This window comes from Tursiops truncatus, chromosome 3 (assembly GCF_011762595.2).
Source record: "Tursiops truncatus isolate mTurTru1 chromosome 3, mTurTru1.mat.Y, whole genome shotgun sequence".
Classification (NCBI taxonomy): domain Eukaryota; kingdom Metazoa; phylum Chordata; class Mammalia; order Artiodactyla; family Delphinidae; genus Tursiops; species Tursiops truncatus.
Window position 1 is genome coordinate 155,545,155 of NC_047036.1, and position 25,504 is coordinate 155,570,658.

Genomic DNA, 25,504 nt, shown 5'->3' on the forward strand with positions numbered 1-25,504 from the left:
TACCATTGGACCCCTCCAGTGTGTGTTTCATTTTATAATTTTTTTTACTGCTGTTCTCTATTTAATGAGACATCATCATGAAACCTTCCTTTACTTCTTCCAGCATGGCTTCCTTAAGTTCTTTGAACAGTTATGATAGCTGCTGTGAAACTTTGTTAAGTACAACATCTGGTCCCTCTCACAGTTTCTGTTGTCTGTTTTTTTTTTTTTTCCTGCATATGGGTCACTTTGCTGTTCTTTGCATGTCTCATAATTTTTTCGTTGAAAGCCAGATATTTTAGGTAATATATTTTGGTAACTCTGGATACTGATTCCCCTACTTTTTCTCTGGGCTTGTTTTTGCAGTTGTTTGCCTATTTATTTGCTTAGTGATACAGCTAGACTCTTTTAGTGAGTCTGTTTCCCCGCCAGTGCAAAGCCTTTGGTGTCACTCCTCAGAGGGTGCAATTTAAGCATAAGCAAAGTCACCCTGGGATGCAGGGATTTTCAGAGGGCTCTCTGACTATCTCTTTCCTGATCCTTCCATTAAGCTGTTTCAGTTGATATCACACCCAGCTGTTGGGCTCCACTAACTGTTGGCTGACTGGTCTGCTGTTTTCAGCAATGCCCATAAACTGCTGCACAGTCTTCTGGCTAGTGTTCAGTTTTAAGGCCAGTCTCTGAGGTTTGTTCTTACCCCAGGAGGTTCTTCTTAGCTGTCTCTTTTTTTTTTTTTTTGCGGTACGCGGGCCTCTCACTGCTGTGACCTCTCCTGCTGCGGAGCACAGGCTCCGGACGCGCAGGCTCAGCGGCCATGGCTCACGGGCCCAGCCCCTCCGCGGCACGTGGGATCTTCCCAGACCGGGGCACGAACCTGCGCTCCCTGCATCGGCAGACGGACTCCCAACCACTGCGCCACCAGGGAAGCCCCTTAGCTGTCTCTTTCCATGGTTCTCTCTGGTGAACTGGCTTGGTTTAGCTTTTTTCTCTTAATTAAGAGGAGCTACTGTTTTCAAGAGCACCCTGAGGCTTGAACATTCCTGCACTCTGTTTCAAATGAGGTCAGTTCCTTTGTGGAGAGCTTTGGAGCCCTCTGTGAACTGCCTTTCCCCTGGGAAGAATCTGTGAGCTAATGCTCTTGTCAGCGGCAGCCTCTGGTCTTCTTGATTTGCTTCTCCTGGTGTGGAACCTCTGCTCTATGAGTGATTTGGGGTCGGGATAATCAGGACCCCCATATGTCAGTCTACCATGCCTCCATGCAGTGAGTAGGCACTGCATAGGGGAAGGGTGCCCCCAAACTCTCAGCCACACTCACCAGGAATTTCGCTGCTTCAGCCTTGGAGCTGGAGGGAATGAGAAATGCTGGTGGCCTGCCCCCTTGGTAAGATGCCATACCCCCTGATGAGGAGCTGAAGGGAGAGGGACCCCCATCTTCTTGGCCATACCCACCCCAGGTGGAGTTCTGTCAAACAGAGCTGGGGGTCGTTTGGGTAAATCCCCTCAGACTCATCATTCTTACCAAGTTTTAGTAGATTTTCTTGAATCAACATCTCTTCTTTTGCTGTGTGCGCTGAGGACAATTTTCTGAGATTATAATTTCTTTTTATTATTATTATTAGTGTTCACCAGTTATACGTGTTTTGCTGTGGAGTGGGTCTGCAGAGCTCGTCATGCTGCTATCCCAGAAGTGGACCCTCTGAACCTTGTTTCTGAACTAAGGCTGATGCCTGTGGTTCTCAAACCTCAAGGTATTGGAAGAGGCTTAAAACCCCTGCCACCTGACGATTGGACTGTTTTGCATTGATGTGAATATCATGGGGTAAGAAATGGGAGATGACAAAGGAGCCTTCTCTCTATGAAGCCCCACAAGGCTTTGTAGACTTGTTTTGGAGAAATATCAGCCTCATTCCAACGTTGGATGGACGTTCAACATAGCTGTGGATGCCAATGCACCTCCCAGCATTATTTGCAAAAATATGTGATGGTTCTTTAGTCTTGGTTACGAAATCTTTTAAAGGGCACAAGAAGAATTCTTCCAGAGGCATGAGGTCCCAGGGAGAGGTAGAGCCTTTTCGCACTAGGTAATTTCTGCAGGTGACTAATATTTTGCAAGCAAGATAGCTATTTATTTCAAGCGCTCAACATTTACAATATTCCATTGTATGATAGCATTTTATCAGATGTTAACAGAATCAAAGCTTGAAATACTAACTTGAATTTTTAAATGGATATAAAGGATGGCTGTGGGTATGCACGTAACATGATCAATACTTGTAACTTTATGGTATTATTTTTTCACATGTGTTAAATAAGTGTATCCTCAGTAAAGTTTTCTTGTTACTATTACAATGCCCCTTAAGATTTTAGAAGTAGATGGATCCAGGGGTGTTTTCCAGCAACTACAACCCATTCCCCCATTCTCAGTGGATATGAGCCGGGTGTCCAACAATTTGACTCAATTCTGACACTAACTATCTGGAGATAGCATCAGACCCCACAGGTTAAGGGCTCAGTCCCACAAGGCCACCCCCATTTCAGATGCCAATCGCAAGTCCAGAGCCACCCACACTTCTGACCTACTGGCTATACATCAGGGTTCCCATGACCCCCTTCTCAGGTTCAGTCATTTGCTAGAATGGTTCACAGAACTCAGGAAACACTTATGTATTTTTACTGGTTTATTATGTAATAAAGGAGATCAAAGGAGGTGTGATCAATTATTAACTCCATTTCCAGACTCTCTTTCTTCTCTGGAGTGGAGTGGAGTGGGGTTGAAGATTTCAAGCTTCTAATCACAGCTTGATTTTTCTGGTGACCAGCCTCCATCCAGGAAGCATCCAGGAGCCCGCCCAGAGTCACCTCATGAGAACAAAAGACAGTCCTATCACCTGGGAAATTCCGAGGGATATAGGAGCTCAGTGTCAGGATCCAGGGACAAAGACCAGATATATATTTCTCATTATGCCACAGACCCTGAACTGTTTTAGCTACCCAGCTGCCCAGTACCTGACCATGAACTCTGATGAGGCTTGGTGGTGTGCAGACTTGGTTCTCAGTAAGATTCAGCAATTGCCTCTGAGTCTACCAAATTAAAGTTGTTTAATTCATTAAAAATCTTTTTATGAAATTCTTTGTCCTGAGGATGTGAAAACTACAATTTTGAGCATGCAGGTGTCGCCTCTCCAATAACTGCTTCTGTAGTTGGTGTCTTATTTCGGGTTGCTATGGCCAAATACCATAGACTGGGTGGCTTATAAACAGCAGACATATATTTCTCACAGTTCTGGAGGCTGGAAGTCTGAGATCTAAGTCCTGGCAGTTTGGTGTCTTGTGAGAGCTTGCTTCCTGGTTTATAGGCGGCCAACCTCTTACTATGTCCTCCTGTGGTGGAAGGGGCAAGGGAGCTCTCTGGGGTCTCTTTCATAAGGACCCTAATCGCATTTCTGAGGGCTCCACCCTCATAACCTAATCACCTCCCAAAAGCCTCACCTCCTAATATCAACACACTGGGGGTTAGATTTCAGCATATGAATTTTGGGGGGACACAAACGTTTAGTCTGTGGCAGCTGGTTTAGCTCCCAGTGTCATGCTGTGCTGCCCCTAACTGATGGAACAACATGTAGTCTAAAACCAGCCCCCGCTGAGAGTCCATTAGGTCTGCACTGTGGACTCAGAGCTCTCTCAGATTCCTTCTGGAATAAAAGGATCTCTAAATTTGTTCCTGCCTGGGTTGCCAATGAAGAAAGGCACCAAATTGCTCGTCCCAAACACACACCTGTTTGAATGGGAGTGGGCACAGCTGACTCCCCATGGGAGGACAGCCTTCGGGGTGAGACTGAAGGTCAGGTCCCCCTGCAGGTGAAGGCCCCTTTCTTCACTCATGAGGCCACCAGACTATCTTAGGAGGGAGGCTGAGGCTGTGACTTTGCTTTCTTTGGGTTTGGCTCAGGTAGGATTTTAAAATTAAGCCAACAGTTTTCCTGCACACTTGTGATATGCTAGAGATAAACATATAAGACTGCATTCAGAAAATATGCGTGATTTTAAAAGGCCTTTGCCAATGCCTTCACCTAAGACAGTATATAACAGGTGTTGAGAGATGTGTGTGCATTGCCTTGGTGGGGCAGAAGAGCTTATAGCCTGCACCTGAGAAACAGATACAAAATCAAGGTGCACTTCCTTAAGGAGGGTCTGTCCTGGGGCATTAGGGTCCCCAGCGCCTCTGCCTTCGAGTGTCTGTTCCCCATCTGTCCCTGTATTTCCTTTCGTATAAAAGCTTTGCAGAATTCTGAACACAGAATAACCCCTGCATTATGTCATTTTTCTTCTAAACCTCGGCCAGAAGTACCCAGATGTAGACCGGATGTAAGCATTTGAATGATGTGGCCTCTGTTTTGCCTGATGGGCATGGAGCCTTCATTGTTACAAACACCTACAATTCAATCTTACAGTGACAGAAGTGAGCTTGTATTTCATTTGGTAATTTTCCAAACAATTTACTTTGTTTGAGAAAGTAACATTTCCTTTAGATTTCTCAATTATGGCATTAATCAGCCTAAGTTTGTAATGGATGATTTTTTTTTTAAAAAAGTGGCATCCAAAAATAAAAATGAGGAGGCTCCAAACTTTGGTCTTGAAATGGAAACAAAAAGGATAACCCAGTTTTGAACTATGTTTAGGAGAATGAGAGGATTGGAATCAGAGATCTTTTCCACCGTAATAACATTTTATTGTCGTTGTATGAACGTTACGAAGTAGTCTGATGTGTATTACTACAGAGAGGAGCAGACCAGGGCAACATACGGAAAAAGACAGAGATCTTCTTATCTTTATGGTGCAATTTAACACACATTAATAACATTGTGAATAAGGTTCTATTTTCAAAAACTGAATTAGGTTGTTTACATAAGGGAAATGATTTTAGTTTTTGAGGTATCTATTGTCGATACTTTACTATATGTCTATCAAGACTTTACTATCAATCTATTGTGTCTGGTGTCTATTGTCAGTACTTTACTCGGGGCAGAATCAACTTTATTTGCTCCAAATAGATTTTATTTTGTTCCTGAAATATTACTGGAGAAAGTTTACTTTGAAGTGGGATATCTGTATTAAAGCTAGTTGAAAAGAAAACTGGTGTTTCCATGAAAACATTGCAGCATCACTTTACAGAACGCTTTATTTAGAATCTGCATTTCCCACCCCCTGGGACAGCTGGACTTTATCTCTTGCGTGGTCTTGGTGGAGTGTCTACTCTGCTCCACTCTTGGGTCACCTTTGTGGGGGGGCTGTCAGTAAGGGGCAGGTGAGGAGACCTGCACCCCAGGGAACTCCCACAGCCACTTAGTTTCTTGGAACTCATTTTTGCCTTTCACTTCTTTTTTTTTTTGCTACACTGTGCAGCATGTGGGGGTCTTAGTTCCCCGACCAGGGATCAAGCCCTGCCCCCTGCTGTGGAAGTGCAGAGTCTTAACCACTAGACTGCCAGGGAAGTCCTGTCTTTCACTTCTTTTTCTTGCAAAGGAATACATGCTTGGTGTTCAAATTTTAAATAATATACAAGTACGTCAAGTTAAAACTCCCCCACTTCTAATGATAACCACAGTTATCAATTTACCAAGAGTTTTCTGGATGTTTTTCTCAGTCCTTTTGTGGTTTCTGACGTTGGAACGTGGGTGATGGTGGGCTCCGTTCCTGCCCTGGGCACGTATTTACTCCCTGGTGATGTCTCGAGGCTTCTCCACTAAAAGCCAGTCTTACCTACACCAACCCTGATGTCAAGCACGATCCATTTTATTGTTTTCTCTGCTGTCAGTTCTCCTAACATCTTGGAAAGCTGTCAATCACTGAGACAACCTTTTGTGGCCGTTGCTGAGGAAATCAGGTGCTTCATCTTCCAGATAACTGTGGTGTCTTGTGTAGCATTTTCTTGAAACCAAGTTTGGGCCTCACCATTTCTTGCACTGCACACGGTGCAATTTTGCGATAACATCCTCTCAGTAGCACTTGTCTTGTCTCTTGGGTTTTGTAGCCGCCTTGCCGTGGGCCTGGCCCCTGGGCAGTTGGGGTCCTTGGACTGGAGAAAGCAGTCCCCTATCTTGGGGCTCACTGTGGTCCTGGCGGGGATGCTAAGCTCAGGCCTGGAGGTGACTGGCACACATCCTGGAACGAGGTCCCCAGGTGGGGACCAGGACAATTCCAGCCTTGGCATGGGGTGTGCACTCAGATCCAAAAGGAGACAGTCCACCATGTGGATGGGAAGACAAATGGGGTGCTGATAAGCCCCTCACCCCTTTGGTCTCTCTCCTCTGGATGTGAGTGTCCCTGGAGCTCTGGCCTTGCCTCTCACAGTGCCAGCTCTCCTTGTCCCCGGGGGCCCACGGATGCCTTCTCCCAGAGGCCCGTCCAGCCCAGTACGCCCAGAGCCAGCTCCCTCTTCTTGGTGGCCCCCCCACTTCCACCTGATGAGCGAGGCCATCACCTGTGCAGAGCCAGGCCTGGTCGCTAGCCTCTCCCGCTGCCGGTCTGCATAGCTGGTGGTCAGCAGTCAGCCCAGGATATCCCTTGGGTTCCTCTCTTCCTCCTGGCCCCTCAACCCCAGGCCCCTTTCTAGTCCTGCCATGGGGAGGACATCCTGGGGCTGTTTCCGGGGTCTGCACTTCTGAGCTCAGGGTCCCAAAGGTCCTGTGGACAGACGAAGGCCCCGGGAGGTCTCTGCAGGTCCTGCGATCCTCACCTAGGCTGTCCTGCCTGGCAGGGCCTCCCTCCCTCGTGTTTCTGGCACATTCTTCTCCCCTGCTTAGCTCTGGCCTCAGCTCCTCTCTGACCCTCCACCTGCCCCTCCTCCCCCTCCCTCAGCTTCCAGCTGCAGGTTTAGCCTCTCGTGGCCAAGGGGAGGTGGTGGGCACACCAGAAACCAACAGAGGCTCGGGGAAATGCGAGCTCCTGACTTTGGATTGTTTTTTTTTTCATTTGATTACTTAATTTATTTACTGACATTATGTGTTTTAGAGTTAGCCCTGTGGATACAATTCCAGTTCATTTTTTAAACTGATGTGTAGCACACATTGCCCGATGACACAATCATTTCTTTATCCATTATAATATAGGTGGGCATTAAATTCTTTCCAACGTTTCTCCACTAAAAGCCATAGTATGATTTAAAAACCCTTATCTACCTACATACGTGCAGAATTTTCACCTGGTCATCTCTCTTCAGACTTTTTGCTTTTTCACCCTGCCCCCATTACCCCACCAAGGAATTTTTAACCATTTACACAATTTTTCAAAACCAAACTCCAGATTTTATTTGGATTTCACCAGCTTTCCCATTAATGTCCCCTTTTTTTTCTTTTTTTTGCGGTACGCGGGCCTCTCACTGATGCAGCCTCTCCCGTTGCGGAGCACAGGCTCTGGACGCGCAGGCTCAGCGGCCATGGCTCACGGGCCCAGCCACTCCGCGGCATGTGAGATCTTCCCAGACTGGGGCACGAACACATGTCCCCTGCATCAGCAGGCGGGTTCTCAACCACTGCGCCACCAGGGAAGCCCTAATGTCCCCTTTTTGTTCCAGGATGTTATGCAGGCTGTGGTGATACATTGAGTTGTTACATCTCCCTGGTCTTGCAGGCTGTTTGTCATTTATTCTCAGGAGAAACTTGGTTAAGCACTGTCATTTGTATAAAGATAAGCAAATCATTCTAACTTCTCTGAACCTCAGGTCTCTCTGCAGTAAAATTTTCAAAAACACCATTTTGGGGAAGATCCAATAAACTCTTGATATGAAACACTGCAAAGTGTTATTGTGTGTTTGTTTTCCATATGGGAGTTTGCATCTCCTTCATCTGTGTTATTCACAAGCTGGTCGAGCATTTAAAACATTCAGAAGGGAAATGAAACCCTCTTTCTCCCCAGAATATACAACTTCATCTTCACAATTGCACTGGAACCACAGACTTTTGACATGATCACACAGGACTTGTACATGATAACATTTGAGACACCCTGGGAGACCCACTTGGTTTTGCATTTACTCTACTCATGGGAATGTTAGCACAAGAGTCTCAGGCCAGGTAGAGAAGATAGATAGGGCCCAGGACCCTTGAAGCCTGTGGTCCCCCCAGATTGACAGGTGGGTGACTCATAGTCCAAGGTGACCTGGTGGGTGATGTTATCCACTCTCCCTGCCAAGGATGATGAGGGTGGACGATGCAGTTTCCATGGGGTGCAGCAAGTATGTGGATTGTTGAAAAATACATCGGTTGGGCACTAGGCACCTTCTCTGCAGAGATGGAGAACACCCAGGAGAGCTGACATCTTTCAAGTGCACAGTGATGTGTAGGTCCATTGGCTGTAGCTGGTGACCAGGGATCTGTCTGCAAGCAGAGTGGGGTCGGGCTGGTCCTAAGAACAGCTGAGGCATGGAGGTAGATCACAGGACAGGGAGGGAGGACAGAAGAGGAGGAGGGTGAGCTGTGGAGGACCACAGGCAGGGAGGGGGATGGAGGGGGGTGATGAATGGGGTTACATGAAGTTATGGGGTTGGCCCCCATGGTGGGATTATTGCCCTTATGAGAAGAGGAAGAGACATCAGAGCTCACTCTCTCCGCCAAGTTGGGACACAGAGAGAATGTGCCATCTGTTTCCCAGAAAGAAAGTCTGTTAGCCAACATGGAACCTGCCAATACCTTCATGTCAAACTTGCAGCCCCTAGAACTCTAAAATAAATGTCTATGTTTAAGTCCCCCAGTCTGTGGTCTTTGTTTTGGTGGCCTGAGCTGACTGAGACTTTGGGTAGCTCAGGTACTGGTCTGTGCTCAGAGCCTGGGTTTTCCCACTGGATACAGGCCTGGGTGTAGAGGGCATAGATGGGTTGAGGACGTGGTTCAGCCCCCAGGCTGCGGGTACCGGGCAGGAACATAATGCCCTGGTGCTGGCTCAGGAGCAGGGGGTGATGGTAGGCAGAGAGCAGCTCCCCCACCGCCTAACACGGGTGGGTCAGCTTCTTCCCAAGAGAGGCCCCAGGACTCTTACCAGATGGCCTTCTCTGGCTCCCCATTAGGCCCCTGCTAAGCGAAGCCCACCTTCTCTCCTTGGTGGGCCCAGCACCCCATTCACCCTGTCGCCGCACTGGAGTCATGGGGATGGGGGGCAGCCATCCTGGGGCGTGAAGCATCATGTACCACCCACACCACCTGCCCCCGTCCTGCCTGCCCACCCCTTGGGGCTGGGTCCCTAGTCCCTGGGAAGTGAAGGTCTCAGGATGGGGTGTCAGGGACCCTCACTCCCATGTAAAGATGCCATGGACACCCAGCCAGGCCAGGTGCTGCCTGGAGTGACCAGGGATAAAGAACCCACCCCAGTCGCATGTGTGGTTAGGGTGGAGGGGCGCCAACCCTTGGGCATCTGTGCTGGGCTCCTAGCTGCTTGCCTCTACCAAGAGGCTGCAGGACTCTCAGGTGACTGGTCATCTGGGAGTGGTTCTGTTCCCCTCTGGGGGATGGTCCTGGGTGCTCCTGGGGGTGGTAATGGATCCCCCATTCTCCTTCCCTCCCTGCACTCCAGGACGCTGGTCTGAGCAGGGGTCCTCACGAGTTGGGGCCCCTGCCCCACCTGCAACATTACTGGAACACACAGGCCTCCTCCTCCCCCAGCCGCCCCGAGCCTCTGCCCTTTGCCTCCCTGGGGCCAGGGGTGAAACCAAATCTGGGGCAGTGACACCCAGGCTATTTTGGAGCTCGGCTGGGCGGGCTGGTGGCGGTGGGGGCGGGGTGGGGGCGGGCCCAGTCTCCTTCAGCTGATAGCACCCGCCTGTCCTTTTGTCCCTGTCCAGTTTGAGAACCGGCAGGAGTGCGGGCTGCTGGGTGGGAACGTTGTCCGTCCTGGGCCCTCGGAGGGAGGTGAGACCCAGCAGCCCCTGCCCCAGCATCTGAGCGCCTCGCCTGGGTGCTGCCCAGTGCCCCTGGTAGAGACAGGTGAGGAGGCAGAGAGCAAGCGGGGTGGGGGGCCATCCAGTGTCCCTGAGGACGGCTCTGCTGAAGGTCATGGCTCTGGGGGATGGAGGGACCTGGGGTAAGGTTTCAGCCAGGCGGTGCTGCTCCTGGGGTTGGGGCCATGGATTCTAGCCCCTGCCCCATTGGTGAGCTGAGCCAGACCCTCATGTGGGGAGGGAGCAGCTGGGGGAGGAGGGGGGCGTCAGAAGCACCCACCTCCTCCTTTGCCCAGTGCCCTGAGGGTCTGGCTGGCCCTGCCCCCAGCTCTGTTGAGATGGATGCCCGCTGACAGCTGGGGCTATTTTGGGCCTGTTGGCTCAGCGGAGGGGACAGCCAGAGGGCCAGTGACACCTGACTCCAGGAAAGAATTTCCCCTGGAGTTCAGGAAGCTGGAAGGCCCAGGGGTCTCAGGGAAAGGCACAGACTGCGGGAGCTTCCCTTTGAAGTCTTTTCTGGAAGGGTGTGGGGGCCACAGGGTTGGGGGCAAACTGGGGGGACAGGGCTTCTGGGAGGGGGCCGCCCAAGGTTCTGCTCTGAGGCTGTGAGCCACTTCCCACTCTGGACTCATCTGGAAAATGGCCCAAGACCCACAAGGACCCCGAGTTCTGGAAAAGCAAGGGTGGAGGGGCTGTGGGTGTGGCATGGGTCAGCCACAAGGCTCCCTGGCAGGCTTGCAAGGGGGGAGGGTCTTGGCCTCAGAGTGAAGATCCTGCCAGTGCCAAGCTGGGGCCTCCAAGGGGCTAAGGAGCCCGAGTGGGGTCCACAGGGAACTGCCTTCCCAGGTGGGCATCTGTGAGAGGAAGAGGCTTCCTTGAGAAGCTGGGGTTGAGGTCCTGGCCCAGTGTCTCCTCCTGAAACTCCTGTCCTTCCCTTGTGGCTGCAGCTCCAGTAGCCCCAGCCCCCAACATGGCAGGGGGAGGAGGGGGACACTGCAGGTGACCCTATGCCCAGAGGGGCCTTGGGTGGTCACTGCCCCACACTCAGCTTGGATGAAGGCAGCTCCAGAGTCCTGGGGCATACCTTGGGGTGCCTTGTCCCTGCTGCCCAGTGGGGATGCCTGCCTGGTATGGGGTGTCAAGGGGTGTCTTGTCTGGGTGAGCCCCCTTAGACCTCCACGGGTCTGCCGCAGTGAGGGTGGGGCATATAGGCCCTAGACAGGGAGCGCATCCCCGGTGGCTTTAGAGGTTCTTGGGGTCTCTGCCCACCCTTCTGCACCTGCTGAGAGCTGGCTCCCCCTGAGCCTGTGCAGAGATGAGACCTCCCTCCCCATCCCTGTCCTCCTGGCCCCCAGAGGCTGCCAGCTGTGGAACTGGCCCCCTGTCCCCTGCATATACTCACTTATGAGCTCAGAACAGTTGTCTCCCACAGCTGCTCTGGGTGTGGCAGGGGGAGGATGCCACGTCCTGCCTTGGGGAACCCACAGAGCAACTGTGTAATTCAGGAGGCGGTGGTGTGCTGGGAAGAGCCCAGAACTCAGGGCCCTGGGGAACTGGTGTCAAAGTAGTCTTTCCACAGAGGGACGCTGAGGCCCAGGAGGGTGTCCATGGAGGCGGGTGGCCACCTGCCCAGGTCCTTCCCAGGCCAAGAGCCCAGCCAGGCCGTGGGGGAGCTGGGGGCGGGGCAGAGGTGCTGACTGCACAGTGAGTCAGCAGCATGGTCCCAGCTCACCTCCTTGAAGGGGATTAAGGGGATTAGGTCCTAAATCACAGGATGGGGAGCTGGAGGGCCTGGGGACGTTGCCCCATTTGTCCCATGGTGGGCATCCCATGCTGATGGCCCGGCTCTTGGGGTGAAGAGAGTTAAGGCACTTGGGGACAGCCCAGGGCCCCGTGGGGTCCATTTGTGTTGGCTCTCTTTACAGAAGCCCCTGTGTAGGCAAGGCCCAGTTTCACCTCACCCACCTGTGCTGGAGGCCAGCGGTGCCCAACCTGGAGTGGGCAGAGGCCAGAGTCAGCCTGGGGCCTTTGGCATTGATGGCGCCAGCCCCATCCCTGCACGGTGTCCAGTCGGCAGAGCCACAGCCAGTGGAGCCTCAGCTAAGATCTGCAGAGTGACTACGTTACCTGCAGGAACCCCAGTTGGGCCTGGCTAGCCGGCCTGCCCATTCTCAGCCTGGAACTCCTTGCCTCTTTCTGGGGGATTCTCTGATTGTCCTCCACAGACACACCATTGACTGACTGCCCCTGCCCCTCCCCATTCCAATTCCTGGGGGAAGGAAGCAGGCACTCAGGGTGAGGAGGGGTGGGCAGCCCTGTGTGCTGGAGGAGCCCCCACCCCACAAGCTGCAGGATTTCCATTTTTTGCTCATTGATGAGCACACCCCCTCAGGGGTCCAGAGGAGGAGGGGGATCCCAGGAGAGGTGAGATGTGACCCGGCCCAGGACAGCTTCAGGCGGGACAGGCCCTGTGTAGAGGGCTCTCTGTTGTGGAATGCCCAGTGAGGAGGGCTAGGCAGCTGTGCACACAGCCTGCAGTGGAGCCCAAACGCTTGGGTGGGGGAAGTCACCGAGGTGGGAGGATGGGGAACAAAGCAGACATGCCAAACAGATGGCTCGTACGAGAGTCTGCTGGGGTGAAGAACCTGTGACCTCTGGTGTGCCTTAGAGAGAGGGGACAGGCCAGTAGTGGGCACTTACTGTGAGCTTCCACAGCCAGGCCCTGTCAGAGTGCAGAGAGTGGCCTCTCTGTGACTGGGGGAGACTAGGTAGGTTGGAGTTTCAGACTCTAGGAAGCAACAGTGTGTGGGGAGGGGACAGGACACCTACTGGCAGGTGGAGTGGCCCAGGTGGGACAGGGAAGGAAGGTCTTTGTGATGAGGTACAGCGTGGCACATGCCGCACAGGGAGGAGGGCAAGCTTGGTGCTGGTGTGGTGTTTTGGGACAGGTGCTCAGCTGGACCTTGAGTTGGGGCAGTAGGCCTGGCGCTGGGACGAGAGGGAGGAGACGCTCCTGCCAATGAAAAAGAGCCCATTTGGTGGTGGTGGGGGGGTGGGTCCAGAAAGAGGCAAATCGACACTTCTGGACCACCATACCATCTGGTGATGCTACCTGCAGGGGTGGGGTGTGTCAGGGGAGACGGCACCCGGATGGGGAAGAGGGGCCATGTGGAGGGCTTTACCCTGGATTAAGCTGGATTTTCCAGGACAGGTGAAGTGGCCACGTGGGGAAAAGGCGAGGGCCTCTAAGCACAGCAGAGTCTCATCCCCACTCTGTCCTTCCCCCTCACACCACTCGCAGGTTCCCTCACCTCCCCCGCCCCCACCACCATGGATCACTCCTCGTTCAGTGGTGCACCTCGCTTCCTAACCCGGCCCAAGGCCTTCGTGGTGTCGGTGGGCAAAGACGCCACGCTGAGCTGCCAGATCGTGGGCAACCCCACGCCGCAGGTCAGCTGGGAGAAGGACCTGCAGCAGGTGGAGGCGGGCACTCGCTTCCGCCTGGCCCAGGACGGCGACCTGTACCGCCTCACCATCTTGGACCTGGCGCTGGGTGATAGCGGGCAGTATGTATGCCGTGCGCGCAACGCCATCGGCGAAGCCTTCGCGGCGGTCGGCCTGCAGGTGGACGCCGAGGCAGCGTGCGCCGAGCAGGCACCCCACTTTCTGCTGCGGCCCACATCCATCCGCGTGCGCGAGGGAGCCGAGGCCACCTTCCGCTGCCGCGTGCGCGGTTCGCCGCCGATGTCTGTGAGCTGGGCCAAGGATGGGCGGCGCCTGGGCGCGCTGGACGCTCCCCGAGTGCGCGTGGAGGCGAGCGGCGAGGCGAGCGCGCTGCGCATCCTGGCTGCGCGGCCGCGCGACAGCGGCACTTACACGGTGCACGCGGAGAACCCGCTGGGCGCCGCTAGTGCCGCCGCCGGACTTTCAGTGGACAAGGAAACAGACGCAGACTGCCCACCTGGGGCCTCCACAGCCATGCTCCTGGCGCACCTGCAGCTGCGGCGCGAGGCCATGCGCACCGAGGGCGCCCCGGCCTCGCCACGCAGCGCCTGCACGCGCACCTGCACGGTGACTGAGGGCAAGCACGCGCGCCTCAGCTGCTTCGTGACGGGTGAGCCCAAGCCTGAGATAGTGTGGAAGAAGGATGGGCAGCTGGTGGCCGAGGGCCGGCGACATGTGGTGTATGAGGACGCGCAGGAGAACTTCGTGCTCAAGATCCTCTTCTGCAAGCAGTCAGACTGTGGCCTCTATACTTGCACGGCGTCCAACCTCGTGGGCCAGACCTACAGCTCCGTGCTAGTCGTCGTGCGAGGTGAGCTCCTGGCGCCGGGCACGAGGTCACTGTGCGCAGTGAGCACAGGCAGAGGCTCCTCCCCAGGCCTCCTGTCTTTTCCTTCCAGCGTTGGCTGCTGCTGCCATCTCCCCACCCTGTGCCTGTCTGGTAGAGGAATCCGTGGTTGGAGGTCTTGGCAGCTCTCGCTGTTCTGTTCCATTGTCTGTGTGAGAGTAACACGAGTATACAACAAAGTGCTTTGTCACTAACACCCCCTCCCTCTGGGAGATGGTCAGGGTGCCCAGTGGCTGAGCCTGCTCTCTCCAGGCTGAGGGTGACCTGGCTCTCCACCCCTCCTACAGGATGCTAAGGGGGTCTCCCTGGCAGAGCTGGAAGGAGGGCAGGAGCAAGGACAAACCTTGCGCTGTCGGAGGCCTCAGGCTGGGGCTGCACCAGGGTGCAGCTTGAAGGTGGTTCTGGGTCAGTGTGCAGGCTCATGTCCAGGTCTGGGGGCTCCCCCAGGGCACCGGGGCAGCTGTTATCAACACCATCAGAATTCGCTGGAGGGCTGTTTACTCTTGTTTCCTAAGACCAGCCTCTTGAAGTGGTTGGAGTCCCACCTCCACTTTTTACCAGCTGTAGGATCTCCAGCAGGGCGCTTCAACCTTTGTGTGTGTGCCTCAGTTTCCTCGTTTTTCACACGGAAGTGCGCTCCTGGAGTTGAGCGATTCCGCAGGCCAGTACTTGTCCAGTGGCCTCACTGCTGTGTGAACCCACCCCATCCTGCCTGTCCAGGACCAGCCTAGGGGCCTGCTCAGTGGGGCTGCTTGCTGTGGCTTCACCTGCCTCATTTCTCCTTTTCTCTTCCAGACTTCTCCTTATATTTTGGGCGGGGGGCTCTTTCCTTTAAGTTCTCTTCCCTCTCCTCTGTCCTCCCTCCTTTTCTATACCCCTACCTCCCTCTGTCCCCTCCTTACAGCTCCTCTGCCCTCCCACCCACCACCCTCTGCCCCCAAAGCCCCTCCAACCCCTGTCCTGGCTCCCTGCCTCCACCCCAGCCTTACACGTCCCTTTACCCTGCCCCCTCCTTCCGCTCACCCTCCTCCTCGCCCCCTGACCGCCCCCTCCGTCACCCCTCCTGCCTGCCCCTCTTCCCTCTCCGTGCCCCACTCACCTGAGCTCTTTTTCCGCAGAGCCCAAGGTGCCCTTCAGAAAGCGGCTGCAGGACCTGGAGGTGCCAGAGAAAGCGTCGGCCACGTTCCAGTGTGAGGTGCCGCAGCCGCCCATGGAGACTGCGTGGTATAAGGAGGAGACGCGGCTGTGGGCCGGTGCCAAGTACCTCATCGAGGAGGCAGGCGCTGAGCGCCGGCTGACCGTGCTCAACGTCACCTCCGATGACGATGCTGTGTACATCTGCGAGACGGCAGAGGGCAGTCGCACGGTGGCCGAGCTGGCGGTGCAAGGTGGGCGGGCAGGGGGCCCAGGGACTGGGCAGGGTCCGGGTCTCACAGGAGCTGGGCAAGCGGCGTAGGTAGTGGGCGGGTGGGGTGGGCAGGACCCTGGCACGAGGGGTGCGTCAGGGAGGGGTGGGGTGGGCACTCGGGGGACAGGGGCGGGAAGGAGGTAGGGGTGGGACAGGCCTACAGGGGTCTCTCTGACCAGTTGCAGCCCTTCCCCCTCCCCTTCCCCACTGCTCCTCTGCCCACCCCAGGCAACCTCCTTCGAAAGCTTCCGAGGAAGACAGCTGGGCGAGTGGGAGACACGGCCGTGTTCTGTGTGGAGCTGGCCAAGCCAGAGGGCCCCATCCACTGGCTGTGGAACCAGAAGGAGGTGGTGGCCGGGGGCCGAGTGGCCATTACTGCCGAAGGCACGTGCCACACGCTGACCGTCTCCCAGTGTAGCCTGGACGATGCCGGTGAGGTGGCCTTTGTGGCTGGGGGCTGCCGGACATCCACCCAGTTCTGCGTGTCAGGTAAGGGCCTAGCGAGTACCTGTCACACAGAGGGTACACTGCCCACAGTCCACCGGGCCCTGCTCTGAGTTGTCGCCTGTTGCGGGGAGCGCCGTGCGGGGCAGGGAATGCCTAGGTTGGAGCTCTGGTTCTCTGGGGCTCATGGTTTGTTTGACACCCTCCTCCACTGTGGTCACACTAGGCATCTGCAGAGTAGGAGTCCTGGTGGCCCCCCACCCTGTGAACCAGATTAGAAAGTGCAGGTTGTTCTAGAAGCACGGCGTGTAGGGGGTGACATCGCGGGTGTGTCCTCTTTCTGTGGCCTTTGGTGTTGAGATTGGCTCCCCCAGGGTCAGCCCTTTGCTGGGGATAGGGACCCTGCACGTGGGTCTCAGCACCCTTGGAAGGGTCATTGTGCCTTGCCTCAACCATCATCCAGCCCAAGATCCCCATGGAGTCAAGGCTGAGCACTGGAAAGACTTCCTTTCCAGGCCACGTGGACAGCTCAGGGTGGCCCCTGAAGCCCGGGCACTCTTTCCACTGCAAATGGCCACACCTGAGACTGGGGTTATGGGCTCACAGCGTCCTCTTGGGCTGGCAGTCCCCTTGGGCTGAGGCCATTTCAGACCACCAGGGCAGTGCCCCTGGGGAGGGCTGGGAATTCTGTGACAACCCCTTTATCCTCCTGTGACCCTGGAGCCAGGGCCTGGGGAGGGGGCTCCCAGCTGTTGACATGGGCCCGTGCTCTGCTCAGCCCCCAGAAGGCCGCTCCTGCGTGCTCCTGAGGCCCCTGTGGTGAAGGCCAGGACAGAGAGCTCCGTGACCCTTGGCTGGTCGCCACCACCCCATGGGGACCGCCCTGTTGCTATCGATGGCTACCTGGTGGAGAAGAAGCGAGTGGGCACCTACCCCTGGAGCCGGTGCCATGAAGACGAGTGGGTGGCAGTGCCTGAGCTGACTGTGGCTGGCGTGGCCGAGGAGGGGGAATTCCAGTTCAGGGTGTCAGCTGTGAACAGCTTTGGCCACAGCCCCTACCTCGAGTTCCCGGGAACTGTACACCTGGGTAAGTGTGGAAGGTTCTGTTCTCCCCGGCACCGTGGTAACAACCTGTGGGGCCATCTGCCCCTGAATCACCCAGACCCAGAGTGTGGCCCAGCCTTGGAGAGGCCAGAGTGACTCATGGGTCCTCTTTACGGTAGTGGGGTGGGCCCAGGGTCCTGATGCTGTTGAAGACTTTTTTGTGGGAAGGCCAGGGGACCCAAAGACAGGACTCAAGCCCCACAGGAACCTATCTGTATCCACCAGCCCCCGGGCACTGGGCTACCCAGCTGCCCTGCCACACTGGGTTTGTGGGATCTGAAGGGGATCTCGGGTGGCTGTAACTTGTCCTCACTCCACCCTGTATCTGACTTTTGCTCGTGGTCTCCATGCTCTTGTCCAGTGGACTTCCCAGAGCAGGGGTTATTTGGGCCCAGGCATTGGAGGAGAGGAGGGCAGGGGCCCAGCTCCTTCCTGAAGTCCCCATCCCACAGCCCCGCAGCTGGCTGTGAAAACACCTCTGAAGGCGGTAGAGGCAGTGGAAGGCGGCGAGGTGACCTTCTCTGTGGACCTCACTGTGGCCTCAGCGGGGGAGTGGTTCCTGGATGGGCAGGCCCTGAAGGCCAGCAGTGCGTATGTGATACACCGTGACGGCACCCGGCACACCCTCACCATTCGCTTGGTGCCTGTCAGCCTGCACGGGGCCGAGCTCAAGTTCGTGGCCAATGGTATCGAGAGCAGCATCCGCATGGAGGTCCGAGGTAGGGGGACCCCATCCCCTGACCCTGGGGCCCCTCTGAGCCCCGTTTCCTCCAGGAGTGGGGGTGGGATGGGGTCCCTGGGGTCTCAGGGCTCGGAAGATCTGTCGTTGCTCCTGGGGCAGGCGGGCTGCCGGATGAAGTGGGGCCAGGTGGTGGGGTGTGCAAGGTCACCGGGTGTGAGTGGAAGAGGGACTAAAGTGTCCCCGGTGGCGCCAAGCTTCAATTCTCTGTCTGTATGCCCCCCTTCCCTTCCCCTTCTCCCCTCCTCCCTCTTTGTTGATTCCTTCTACGCCACTTCTTGTCCTGTCTCCGCCTTTCTTGCCTCTCTGACTCCCCTCCACCATATCTGGCTCTTCCCCCTCTGTTCACTCTGCCTCGTTCCACTCCCCCCTGTCCACTTCCCCCTTCACCCACACCCCCTTTTTCCACCTGTCTGTGACTTCCAGCAGCCCTGGGGCTGACGACCAAGGGTCCGGCAGCAGCAGTGGCAGCACGGGAGGTGCTGGCCCGGCTGCACGAGGAGGCCCAGCTCCTGGCCGAGTTATCGGACCAGGCTGCAGCTGTGACGTGGCTCAAGGACGGACACGCACTGTCTCCAGGCCCCAAGTATGAGGTGCAGGCGTCAGCCGGGCAGCGGGCACTGCTAGTGCGGGACGTGAAGCGAGAAGACGCAGGCCTGTATGAGTGTGTCAGCCACGGGGACCGCATCACCTACCAACTATTGGTGCAAGGTGACACCAGTGTGTGTGTGTTCATGTCCTCCCTGGGCCGCCGCCGTGGCCAGGGCCACGCATTCTGTCCCCCAGCTCTGGATGGGCTCTGGGGGACCTGGGTAGCAGGAGCCGCTGTTCTCTGTCCCCGTGGGGACGGTGGGGGATCAGGGGCTCTGCCAACCCCCTGAGGAGGGTGGGGAGTCAGATAGGCTCAGGTGACCCTGTGGGGAGGGCAGGGGTGTGTGTGGGGTGCTCAGCCCATGCTATGGAGACAGTGGGGGGGTGGGATGGAGTCAGGTGACCATGTGGGGAGGGCAGGAGTCTGGGCAGCTCTGCTGACCTTGTGAGGAGGGTAGGGGGTTGGGCAGGCTCAGGTGACCCCTGAGGGTAGGGTGGGGAACCAGGGACCCTGCCAACCCCGTTGGGAGGGTAGGGGTCAGGGACTCTGCTCAGTAGGGGAGGAGCTTCCTATGAGTGGGTGGCACTTGGGTGGTTGAAAGTCAGCAGCTGAGGCTGGCCCTGTCTCTGAAGGGGCCTAGGTTGGGGCGAGGGCCAGTGTCTCCCATGATCCTGAAGGCCTGAGCCCCTTCCCCTGGTAGCTGCCTGGGCACGTGTGTGGTTAGGGCTCTGTCGGCCCCCTGACCTGCCCATGGGCCCTTGTAGGCCTCACATCCTGTTTTGCACAAGGACACGGCTGGTGGCTGTGTAGATGCCATGGCCGGGGGCTCAGCCCACTTTGAATACCAAACTTCAGAGGCCCACATGTGTGTACACTGGTACAAGGATGGGGTGGAGCTTGGTCACTCCTGCCGGTACTTCTCACAGGAGGACATGGGCACTGGCTGGTGGCTACCTCAGTCACCGTGCAGGATGAGGGCACCTACTTGTGCCAAGTGGGCGAGGACTCTGTGGACTTCCGGTCGCGTGTCTGTGGTTAGTGCACTGCCTCCCAGGCTTGGTGTGTGGGGAGCAGGTCTGGCTGCATCCAGCTGTGCGGCACTTGCAAGGCCAAGCTGTCTCTCCCTTCATTTCTTCTGAGAATACTTGGGGGTAGGGGCAGTTACTTCTGAATTTGGGTGAAGAAACGACCCATGAAACTAATATATATAGGTGAAGAATGCAGGCCTGGAAAATAAAAGATAAGAAGGAAATTTAAAGCCCTTGTCCTCTTTTTAAAGGTGAGGAAATGAGGCAGAGCAGACCTAGAAAGTGCTGGAAGTGTCCTTGGAAGGTTAGATTTGGATCTTGGTGAATCTGAGGCCCTGGCTCTTTCTAGAAGCCATTGAGGTCTCTTGGCAGATTCTCCAAGTCCAGTTCTGCCCCATCTTAGCCCTCAGAAGGGTCTCTGCCATGCCGCCCACGCCTCCTTCCATCTGAGCACAGGCACTGGGGCTGGGCTGCCCATCATGGAGCTCTGAGGCTGCTTCCCATCACAGCCAGGAGGGGTTGGGGCACCTGGACCAACTGTGCCCATGGAGGGTTCCATGTGCAGCACCTCATCACAAAGGATCCTCATGGGGGTGGGATCCGAGGCTGCCTGGGGTCTAGAGCAAAGCTCTGTCATGGCTCCAGGACTTGGGAAACCTCACCTTGGCAGAGCCTCTGCTGTGTATCCCTCCCTGTTGCCAGAGCCCTCGGCGATGTTTGCCAAGGAGCAGCCAGCACTCAGGGAGTTACAGGCCGAGGTGGGGGCCAGTGCCACACTGAGCTGTGAGGTGGCCCAGGCCCAGATGGAGGTGACATGGTACAAGGATGGGAAGAAGCTGAGTGTGAGCTCAAAAGTGTGCATGGAGGCCAAGGGCTGCACCCGGCAGCTGGTGGTGCAGCACGTGGGGAATAGGGACGCTGGGGAGTACAGCTGTGAGGCCAGGGGCAGAAGGTCTCCTTCCGCCTGGGGTGTCACAGGTCAGTTGACCATTTCATAGGAACAGTCCTGGAGGAACCAGGCCTGTTTTCAGTGCGGGTGATGGCAGTGCTCAGCTGACTCATCAGGCCCGTATCAGTTATACAAATAACCCCAGAACTTAGTGGCCCAATGGAACAGTCTGTGGGCAGGAATTCAAGCAGTGCTCAGTGTGGGTGGCTCATCTCTGCTCCACCTGGTGTTGACTGGGACAGGAGGATCCAGTCTGGCCTCATTTGTGTGTCTGATGTCCCAGTCAGGGGGCTGGCTGTGATGACAGGCCTCTCTCTTCTAGTGATGTTGTCTGGGCTCATTCCTGTCTGGGACCATGCTGTTCTCTCCTCTGGGGCTATGCTCTCCTTGTGACATCTCATTCTCAAGGCCTCTTTCTCCATGTGGGTAGCCTGAGCTCCTTCATCTTCTGGCTGGGTTCCCTTTAGGGATTAGGAGATGCTACAGGGTTTGTTAAGATTTGTTTTCACCAGTCCCAGAATATTACATTCTGTGTGTGTTATTGCACAAAGCCAGACATAAGGCCAGCCTAGTTCCAAGGAGTTGGAGAAGTAGACCTCACTGTTGATGAGGAGTCCCCTGGTTAATTGGGGACAATTTCTAACAATCTACCACAAGGACACAGGCTCTATCTGTCTAGATCTTTGCTTTCTTGAGCATAAGATAAAGATCTTTCTAAAGCTTATTGCCTCATGGTCACAAGATGGCTTCCCTAGCTCCAGCCATCATGTTCAAGGTGGGAAGAACATGTAAGGATTGTGTGTGTGTTTGTTTTTTTCCTTTTCACTGCTGTGCAGTAAATTATCACAAACTCAGTGGCTTAAAATAATGCCCATCTGTTAGTTCACAGTTCTATAGATCAGAATTCAAGATGTGGATTCTGGATTCTCTTTTCAGGGTCTCAAGGGCTGGAATTCATATGCCATCTGGCTGAGTTCTCTCAGGGTCCTTTTCCAAGCTCATCCAAGTTGCTGGCAGAATTCATTTCCTTGTGGTTCTGGGTCTAAGGCTATTTCCTGGCTGGCTGGCAGCCAGGGGCTGCTCTTAGGTCCTTTGCCACATGGCCCCTCATGTCCATTCGCTCTTACGCTCCAAATCTCTTTGGCCAGGAAGAACCCCCTCCCTTCTAAGGTCTCACCTGATTAGGTCAGGCCCAACCAGGATAATCTCCTTGTTAATGAACTCATAGTCAACTGATCTGGGACCTACATTCCTTCTGCAGAATCCCTTCACAGCAGCGCCTGGATTAGTGTTTGGTGGAATAGCTTGGAGGAGGTGCATGCATACGGTGGTGCACGGATCTTGAGGCAGTCCTACCTAGCACAGGGTGTCACCTGCTCTTTCTTCTATTCAGAGAACAGATGCTCTCTGAGGAGCCCACAGCAGATTTTCCCTATGCCTCCTAGTACTGTGTGGGTCCGATGGCCATGCCTTGCTCAGACACCTGGGAAAGTGAGTCCTAATCTTCCAGCTTCAGCAGTGGAACATTGAATGTGGTAGAGGTGGGCATCTGGTGGTGTGGCTGGCCTGGTTCTGCTGAGGGATCTGTCCTGCGGCACTGGCCCATGCCAACATCAGGGTGGCTGTGCCCTGGTTTTGGACACTGACTTCGAGGCATGCTGTGGAGGGATCAGAGTGAACATGGTCAGACCTCACTCCTGCCTCTTAAGAGACAGGTGACCTTAGGCAAGTCGTCAGTGTTGTGTCCCCCTGAAGTCTGTCTGGAAACTCAGAATGTGGCCTTAACTGGAAATGGGGTCTCTGCAGACAACATCAAGGAAAGGATCACAAGATGAGATGACCCTGGATTAGGGTGGGCCCTGACTCCAATGACAGGTGTCCTTTGAGAGAAAGAAGAGGGCTATTCGCGATACAGATACACAGGGACATGGCCAGTGACAATGGAGGCAGAGATTGGGGTGATGCAGTCACAAACCCCGGGATGCCTGGAACCATCAGATTATAGCCATCCTGGTGGATGTGAGGTAGTATCTTATTGTGGTTTTGATTTGTATTTCCGCGATGACTAATGATGTTGAGCATATTCTCATATGTATTTGGCCATTTGTGTATCTTCTTTGGAGAAATGTCTATTCAGATCCTTTGCTTGTTTTTAAATTATTTATCTTTTTATTACTCAGTTGAAAGAGTTCTTCGTATATTCTGGATAGTATAGCCTTATCAGATATATGATTTGCAAATAGTTTCTTCCATTCACTTTCTTAATTGTGCCCTTTGATGCACAAAAGTTTTAAAATTGTGATGAAATCTAGTTTATCTTCTTTGGTTGCTTGTGTGTTAGATGTCACATCTAAGAAATCGTTGCCCAATCCAAGGTCAAATAGATTGACACCTATGTTTTCTTCTAAGAGTTTTCCAGTTTTAGCCCTTGTATTTAGGTCTTTGATCCATTTTGTGAATATTTGTGTATGGTGTGAGTTAGGGGTCCAACTTCATCCTTTCCATTGGATATCCAGTTGTCCCAGCACCATTTGTTGAAAAGAATTTTTCCCCATTGAATTTTTTTGGCATCCTTGTTGAAAGTCAATTAACCATTAATTAAATATTTACTTCTGGACTCTCAATTTTATTCCATTGATATATATGTCTACCACAGTCTTGATTATTGTAGCTTTGTGGTATGTTTTGAAATTGGGAATGTGAATTCTTTAACTTTTTTTTCAACATTGATTTGGCTATTTGAGGTCCCTTGCATTTCCACATGAATTTTAGGATCATCTTTTTAAATTTTGCAAAAAAGGCAGCTGGTATTTTGATTGGGATTGCATCAAAATGTGTAGGTCAATTTGGGGTATATTGCCATCTTTTTATTTTATTTTAAAAATTTATTTATTTATTTTTGGCTGCATTGGGTCTTTGTTGCTGCACGTGGGCTTTCTCTAGTTGTGGCGAACAAGGTCTACCCTTCGTTGGGGTGCGCAGGCTTCTCATTGCAGTGGCTTCTCTTGTTGCGGAGCACAGGCTGTAGGCATGCAGGCTTCAGTAGTTGTGGTGCTGAAGTGGGATCTTCTCGGACCAGGGATTGAACCCATGTCCCCTGCACTGGCAGGCAGATTCTTAACCACTGCACCACCAGGGATGTACCCAAATGACTGGTATCAGATTTCATTTTTTTTTTTTCAGTACGCGGGCCTCTCACTGTTGTGGCCCCTCCCTCCCGTTGCGGAGCACAGGCTCCAGACACGCAGGCTCAGCGGCCATGGCTCACGGGCCCAGCCACTCCGAGGCATGTGGGATCCTCCCAGACCGGGGCACAAACCCACGTCCCCTGCATCAGCAGGCGGACTCTCAACCACTGCGCCACCACGGAAGCCCCAGATTTCTTTTTTAATTTTATTTTTTTGGCTGCACTATGTGGCATGTGGGATCTTAGTTCCCTGACCAGGGATCACACCCGTGCCCCCTGTGGTGGAAGCGCAGAGTCTTAACCACTGGACCACCAGGGAAGTCCTCTTTGCCATCTTAACAGTGTTAGTCTCCTAATCCACAATATGAGATGACTTTCTATTTATTTTGGTCTTTTAAATTTCTTTCAATTATGTTTCATAGTTTTTAGTGTGCAGGAATTGTGCTTATTTTGTTAAGTTTGTTGCTAAGTATTTTATTCTTTTTGATGCTACTGTAAATGGAATTTTGTTAATTTCATTTTAAAATTGTTCGTTACTAATGTATGGAAATAGAATTGATTTTTGTATATTGGTCTAGTATCCTGCAGCTCCTCCGAATTCATTTATTCACTCTATTAGTTCTTTTGTGGATGCCTTAGGATTTGCTATATACAAATCATGTCATCTGCAGGTAGTTTTACTTCATTTCCAGTCTGGATGCCTCTCATTTTGTTTTCGATTACTGATTAAATCTCTTTACTTGTTATAGGTCTATTCAGATGTTTTTCCATTTATTCTTGTGTTAGTTTTGATAGTTTATGTGTTTCTAGGAATGTCTCCATTTCATCTAGGTTATCTAGTTGGTGTGCAGTTGTTCATAGTATTCTCTTTTAATCCTTTTTTTTTTTGGTAAGGTCTTTATTGATGTCCCCAGTTTTTTTTTTCCTGATTTTAATAATTTGAGTCTTCTATCTTTTTTCTTGATCAGTCTAGCTAATATTTTGTCAAGTTTGTTGATCTTTTCAAAGAACCACCTTTTGGTTTCCTTGATTCTTTCTATTGCTTTTGTGTTCTCCATTTCACTTACCTATGCTCTAATCTTTATTTTTTTCATTGTTCTAAGTTTGGGTTTAACTTAATCTTTTTCTCGTTTCTTAAGGTATGAAGTTAGGTTATTGATTTGTGATCTTCTTTTTAAGATAGGCCTATAACTTATAGCTATGGATGGCAGGAAACTGAGCACTGCTTTCACTGCACCTCATAAGTTTTGGTATGCTGTATTTTCATTTTCATTTATCTCAAAATATTTTCTAATTTTCCTTGTAATTCTCCTTTGAGTGTGTTGTTTAACTTTGACATACTTTTTTTTTAAACATCTTTATTGGGGTATAATTGCTTTACAATGGTGTGTTAGTTTCTGCTTTATAACAAAGTGAATCAGTTATACATAAACATATGTTCCCATATGTCTTCCCTCTTGCGTCGCCCTCCCTCCCACCCTCCCTATCCCACCCCTCCAGGCTGTCAAAAAGCACCGAGCCAATATCCCTGTGCCATGCGGCTGCTTCCCACTAGCTATCTACCTTACTATGTTTTTTAGTGTGTATATGTCCATGACTCTCTCTCGCCCTGTCACAGCTCACCCTTCCCCCTCCCCATAACCTCAAGTCCATTCTCCAGTAGGTCTGCGTCTTTATTCCTGCCTTACCCCTAGGTTCTTCATGACATTTTTTTTCTTAAATTCCATATATATGTGTTAGCATACGGTATTTGTCTTTTTCTTTCTGACTTACTTCACTCTGTATGACAGACTCT

The 25,504-nt window shown here is 53.2% G+C and overlaps 2 protein-coding genes across 4 annotated transcripts in view; both read left to right on the forward strand.

Annotated features, from left to right (window-relative positions):
* IBA57 (iron-sulfur cluster assembly factor IBA57) overlaps window positions 1-7,766 on the forward strand; it is a 74,512-nt gene extending 66,746 nt beyond the window's left edge. For all 3 annotated transcript variants that reach the window (XM_073802925.1, XM_073802924.1, XM_073802923.1), the window contains one exon: window positions 1,599-7,766. In XM_073802925.1, coding sequence (XP_073659026.1) covers window positions 1,599-1,783 — 185 coding nt within the window. In that variant the 3' untranslated portion in view covers window positions 1,784-7,766. The remainder of the gene's footprint in view (window positions 1-1,598) is intronic.
* A 5,407-nt stretch (window positions 7,767-13,173) lies between these two features.
* OBSCN (obscurin, cytoskeletal calmodulin and titin-interacting RhoGEF) overlaps window positions 13,174-25,504 on the forward strand; it is a 176,668-nt gene continuing 164,337 nt past the window's right edge. The window contains 9 exon segments of the mRNA XM_073801960.1: window positions 13,174-14,222; window positions 15,377-15,646; window positions 15,895-16,155; window positions 16,889-17,197; window positions 17,667-17,933; window positions 18,380-18,675; window positions 19,310-19,484; window positions 19,487-19,579; window positions 20,276-20,415. Of these exon segments, the coding sequence (XP_073658061.1) occupies window positions 13,238-14,222; window positions 15,377-15,646; window positions 15,895-16,155; window positions 16,889-17,197; window positions 17,667-17,933; window positions 18,380-18,675; window positions 19,310-19,484; window positions 19,487-19,579; window positions 20,276-20,415 (2,796 nt within the window). The 5' untranslated portion in view covers window positions 13,174-13,237.